The sequence below is a fragment of the Gracilinanus agilis genome, chromosome 1 (genome assembly GCF_016433145.1).
Source record: "Gracilinanus agilis isolate LMUSP501 chromosome 1, AgileGrace, whole genome shotgun sequence".
In the NCBI taxonomy this organism is placed as follows: domain Eukaryota; kingdom Metazoa; phylum Chordata; class Mammalia; order Didelphimorphia; family Didelphidae; genus Gracilinanus; species Gracilinanus agilis.
The window spans coordinates 60,967,208-60,973,369 of NC_058130.1; the positions used below are offsets into that span (position 1 = coordinate 60,967,208).

At 37.4% G+C, this 6,162-nt stretch overlaps 1 protein-coding gene across 1 annotated transcript; it reads left to right on the forward strand.

Annotated features, from left to right (window-relative positions):
• Nucleotides 1-4,743: 4,743 nt before the first annotated feature.
• LOC123230718 (60S ribosomal protein L7-like) lies at nt 4,744-5,497 on the forward strand. The gene has a single exon (XM_044656873.1). The coding sequence runs from the start codon at nt 4,750-4,752 to the stop codon at nt 5,491-5,493; it is 744 nt and encodes a 247-aa protein (XP_044512808.1). The 5' UTR covers nt 4,744-4,749; the 3' UTR covers nt 5,494-5,497.
• Nucleotides 5,498-6,162: the final 665 nt, after the last annotated feature.

Genomic DNA, 6,162 nt, shown 5'->3' on the forward strand with positions numbered 1-6,162 from the left:
TAGTCTGTTATTGAAAATCACTTCTTAAAATTAAATTTTATTATTTCAATCAACAAAAATCTGCCTTCTCTCCCTCCCATTTCCCCCACCTCCACTGAAAAAGAAAAAAATCTAATCATGATAATGAACAACTATAATTCCAAAAGACTCATTATTAAACATGCTACCCACCTGTCAATAGAGAGGTGATGAACTCAGGGTATGAGTAGAGGCATTTTGTTTTTGGACATGGCCAACATGGGAATTTGTATTGCTTGAAAATCACTTTTGAAAGACTTCCTATTTCCTACTAATGTCCTCAATTCATGTATAAATGATTCACATAAAGATCTTTTTGTTAGTGGGATTATATGCATATAGGTACATAGCTCTTTATGTTTCTTTATCTTTTTATATTAATATGGTTAGGATCTTTTTCTATGATTTATAGCTACTTTTCTATTTGGTACCTTTATCCCCTTAAGGAAATCTTACATAATAATCCCTCGGCAGTTGCACAATTATGGCACCTTTAGCACAAGTTTTGATCCAATCCACTTGCTTTTCCCATCTTGGTTCTCCTTTAGTATTACTTCTGCCTTTTTTGTAAGCATACCCAGGAAAGTGAGGTTAAGGTCCAAATGTATATATTCCACTCTCTTTGATATTAAAAAGTTAATTATAGCCATCTTCATAGAGCTTTTCCATTTTCCTTCTTTTTTGTAAATTCATTAATTTTTTTTTTTAAATAGTACTGATAAGGTTGGTGTAATCTTACTAAGATTTCTCAGATTGGCATCTGAACCTGATAAAGTATCTTCCCCTCTCTGCTCAGGCTAGTGATAGGCTCTCTAAACATAGCTAGGCTAAGTAATTCATACAGCACTTACTTAGCACCATGCCTGGTCCATAATCACTGCTTCATAAATGCTAGTTGATTCGACAAATGGATATAATGTGATCTTTTACTAAAGTATTCTTCCTCCAGAAATGCCCCATAAGTACACCAAAGCTCATTAGCAGGACATTCATTCAGTGATAAATTCTTTGGTCATGGAAATGTCTCATCTTAATGTGACAATAATGTTGGCTTCTAAAAATCTTACCAGTAGAAGAGACCTCAAAAAGGCTTCAAGTACCCCAAAACGATGTGGTTATAACAGCCTAGCTAAATTCAAGAGGCTCATTCCCAGAAAGTTGGTGACCAGGGAATATTTTTAAGTTCATTTATTTAATTAATTTAAAATATTTTTCATGGTTACATGAATCATGTTGTTTCCCTCCCCTCCTCCCACCCCCCTCCCATAGCCAACAAGCAATTCCACTGGGTTTTATATGTGTCATTGATCAAGACCTATTTACATCTTATTAATATTTGCATTAGAGTGATCACTTAGACTCTACATCCCCAATCATATCCCCATCAACCCATGAGATCAAGCAATTGTTTTCTTCTGTGTTTCTACTCCCACAGTTCTTTCTCTGGATGTAGAACCATGGAATATTTTAAATTTTTTTTATTTTAAATTTAATTTTTTTAATTTAAAGATAAAAATTTAAATTTAAAAATAAAATAAAATAATTTTTAAGTTAATTTTTAAACCAACACTTTATAAAGATTATCTACCATGGCAGAGAAAGAGAATAATACTAATGAATTTAAATGTTTTGGGGGTATTATCATAATAGAATAGTATTAAAAAGGCCAAGTCATTACTAGTTATTGTTTCCAAAATGATCTTGTTGGAATGCAATGGTGACCAAGGAATTGGAGGGAAGCCTTGGGGGAATGCTTCGTTAGCACTTTATTGTGAAGAGGTTATTAGACTAGCAACTTCTCAGTTTAGAAAGTGAGAAGTTGCCTGGCCCTTAGGGGACAAAGTGTGGGACAAAGATGTTGACTAAAGAGAGGAGGCTTCTCTAGGGGGCCCCTAATACTTTGATCAGTGGAGTGGGAACTTGAGAGTTGTAGGCCAGAACTCCTCTTCACCTTCAAGGCTAGAAAATCATTATTTTTAGCACCTCATTAGCAGATGAATTAATGAGATGAGTCAATACCCTGGTACAGATTCATTCCTAGATTCTTTTCAGTTAAATTCACTTCAACAAAATATATTAAATATATTAAAGATTTATTATGTGCAAAGCTCTCAAAGATAATTATCAGGGACTTTTTTCTCCTGATATTTTTTTCAGTTACATATAGAAACAATTTTGACAATTGTTTTCTGACATCTTAGAATTGAGATTTTCTCCCTCCCTAATCCCTCTCTCCCCACTCCAGGCAGTGAATAGTCTGAAATATCTGTATTCTCATGAAATACGCATTTCCATATTGCTCATGTCATGATAGAAGTCACATATCACACATATCCTTCTCAGGAAGGAAATATATGAAGAGAGCATGTTTTGATCTGCACTCAAGACAGTTCCTTTTTAGGCTGTGGATAATATTTTCATAAGTCCTTTGTGATTACCTTGGAGACTTACTTTGTTGATGGTGGTCTAGTCCTTCACAGTTGATCATTGTATAACATTTCTGTTACTGTATACATTGCTCTAGTTCTGCTCACTTCACTTTGTATCTGTTCATATAAGTCTTTCCATGTTTCTTAAAACTCATCCTATTTGTTATTTCTTAAGGTACAATAGTATTCCATTACAAATATATACAATATCTTGTTTATCCATTCCTCAAGTGTTGGGCAACCCCTCAGTTTCTAATTCTTTGCCTCTCCAAAAAAAAAGCTGCTAAAAATATAACTTTCAGAGACTGTTAACAGGTTCTACCAAGATTTCCAAGAACCAGACTACAATAAGGACCTATAAGTACAGAGAAGGCCTATCGCCAATAGGATGCTCATTCAGTGACAAATTCTTTGACCGTGGAAACCTACAAAACACAGAAAAATAGAGTCATGTAAATACTCTTTTCTTCTGGGACAATGATAGAGTGCTAGGCAAGGAGGGAAAGGATGCTAAGAATTAGTTTCTAGGCCATTTATAGACTTTCACTTAGCCATTCTCAATTGATTGCTCTGTCCAATAACTAATAAGTGGATATAACTGCTGGGAGAAATCAATCATATCAATATTAGTATTCTTGCTATAAACAAAACCAGAAGACAGAAAGTAGTTGCAGCAAAATGGCAGATTGCTCATAAATCTTCTTTAGAAAGACTAAAAAAGAGAGACAGCTGGTCTTACCACATATCCAGAATCATCAAGACACATCAATTCCTGGAGTCTTTGATCATCTTGAAGAGCAGTACTCATAATAAGATTTGGCAAAAAGAACACAAGGAAAATAATTATAGCTTATCAATCACTTAATCAGTCATCACTTAAGCCCCTATTTTGTATCAAGTACTGTGCTAGGTGCTGAGGATATAATGACAAAAATGAAACAATTTTTGCACCAAAGGAGCTTACATTCCATCAAGGGAAATAGATGAGTAAATAAGTACAAGATAAATTTTTGGAAGGAGGGGTCCAGCAGCTGAGAGTGGAAGACCTCAAGAAAGTTTTCATGTAGAATGCTTGAGCTGTGTCTTGAAGAAAATAGACATTCTGGGAGGCAGAGGCAAGGAGAAAGTACTTTTCAGACATGAGAGACAACTTTGCACCAATATTGGTTGGAGAGGGTAAAAGGACAAGAAAATTCTAAGAACTCAGAAAGCTCTCACATATTACTTAGTGCAATGGGAAATAGAGGCCCCAGGTAAAGGAAGTGACTTGACCAAAGTCACACAGTAGCATAGTTAATCTTCTAATGTCCAAACCAGCATTCTTTCCATCACGCTATTCTGTCTCATAGAAGCTACTCAAAAAATGACTTGATCAAGGAAGACCTGAGAATCAAGCTAAGAAATTCAGCACAACACTATCACTGCCACAAAACAAACACCCCTAGCACCCTACATGTGTTCTTACCTCCAGGCCTTTGACCATATAATTCTTCCACTTGGAACAAACTATGGCATCTTGACTATAGAAGTCTCTTAATAAATATTTATGGAATGGATTTAATTTAATTGGGAAGACTCACTCTATTTTTCCTTTGTCCAAATCCTCTCCCTTCTTCAATACCTCCTGCCTGAATTATGACATAGCAGAAGGAACTCTGAGATTGGTTTTCCGGGTCTTAAATTCAAATCTCAGCTCTGTCACTCTTACCTGTGTGACTCTGGAAAAGCCATTTTCCTTCTCTGGGCATCAAGTTCCTTATGTGTAAAATGAAGAGCTCAAACTAAATTACCTTTTTTTAGAGTTCCCTTCCCATTCTAGAACTATGATCTGGTATTGTTAACTTTGAAAAAACACAGAACTATTAAATAGTCAGAAAAGCCACTCTTTAATTAAGGACAAGGAGAACAGGGCTGACTAGGCCTCCACTCAGAGCCGCGCCACGTGCCTTATGCAGAGTCCAAAGATTGAACTCTGCTTGCTCTGGTCCCTGACCCCCTGGGAGTGCCACCACAGGCTAGATGATGACTCCTCAGAACAAAAGAAATTGGGGATCTTATATACCATTTAAGAAGAAACAGGGGCTGGGAAAGATGATTGACATTATCATACCCACAGGATACAATCAAGCCTGGGAAGGGAATTGTAGCCAGAGCCTAAGGTGTAAGGGAAGGGGCTGCTTACTTACTGAGGATACTAAAGGATGGTCCCTGCCCTGGTGTGTCTTCCTGGGAAAGGGTCTCTGATACAATGGGAAGACTACCCAAGACAAAAGGGTATTCAGCTCTTTCCCCGGCTGGAATCATGGCTGGCACAGAAGAAAAGAAGAAGCTACCATATGTTCCAGAATCCCTTCTGAAAAAGCGAAAGGCCTTTGCAATACTGAAGGCCAAACGCTTGAAAAAGAAGATGGCTATAAAAAAGCTTCGAAAGATACAGAGAAAAGTAATCTATGAAAAAGCTAAAGCCTATCACAAGGAGTATAGACAGATGTACAGAAGTGAAATCCGGCTGGCTAGAATGGCACGCAAAGCTGGCAACTACTATGTACCTGCTGAACCCAAGTTGGCTTTTGTGATCAGAATCAGAGGGATCAATGGTGTTAGCCCAAAGGTCCGCAAAGTGTTGCAGCTTCTTCGTCTTCGCCAGATCTTCAGTGGCACATTTGTTAAGCTTAACAAGGCTTCAATCGACATGCTGAGGATTGTGGAACCATATATTGCATGGGGTTACCCCAACCTGAAGTCTGTGAATGACTTGACTTACAAACGGGGTTGTGGCAAGATCAAGAAACAGAGAATTGCCCTGACTGATAATGCCCTTATTGCAAAGTCTCTTGGTAAATATGGAATTATCTGCATGGAGGACTTGATACATGAGATCTACACTGTTGGCAAGCACTTCAAAGCCGCCAACAACTTCCTGTGGCCCTTCAAATTATCATCTCCACGGGGTGGAATGAAGAAAAAGACTACACATTTTGTGGAAGGTGGAGATGCTGGTAACAGGGAAGACCAGATCAACAGGCTTATTAGAAGAATGAACTAAAGGTCTCTACCATGATTGTTTTTCTAATGGTCTGTTAATAAAAATGCCTGTGATAAAAAAAAAAAAAAAAAAAAAAAAAAAAAAAAAAAAGGGTATTCAGCATTTACCCCAGGGTCCATTATTCAGTCTGCAACTGCTAGCCTGAGATTCCCTTCTGGGTGGATTCTCATGGGAACAGGGAACAGGGAACAAGCCCAAGCTTTGGGGGTCTCCAACCTACAAGCTATTCCTAAAACTTGGGGTTCATCAGATCTCACTAGGCCACAAGTTTGGGGTCTCTAGATTCCATGTTGATAGTATCATTCCATGATCTTTCCCAGACCCCTACAGCCCACATTGATCCTTCTGTCCTCTGATATCCTCTAGCACAATGAATCACCCAGCTAGCACTAAGCATAGAAGATCTTATATCATTAGCTTACATTTCACTTGTATGGATGTCACTCCTCAACTACTGATTTCCCTGAGCACAGACACTGGATCTTATTCTTAGCCATCTATAGGGCCATACTTAAAGAGTATGTGCTCAGAAAATAACTGGCAGTTAATTGGCCCATTTTAGCCATGCTGCAAAAAAAAAAAAAAAAAAGAAAGAAAGAAAGAAAGAAAGAAAGAAAGAAAGAAAGAAAGAAAGAAAGAAAGAAAGAAAGAAAGAAAGAAAGAAAGAAA

Coding starts and splice junctions, on each gene's coding strand:
- LOC123230718 (XM_044656873.1), top strand. CDS start 4,750: ATGGCTGGCACAGAAGAAAAGAAGAAGCTACCATATGTTCCAGAATCC.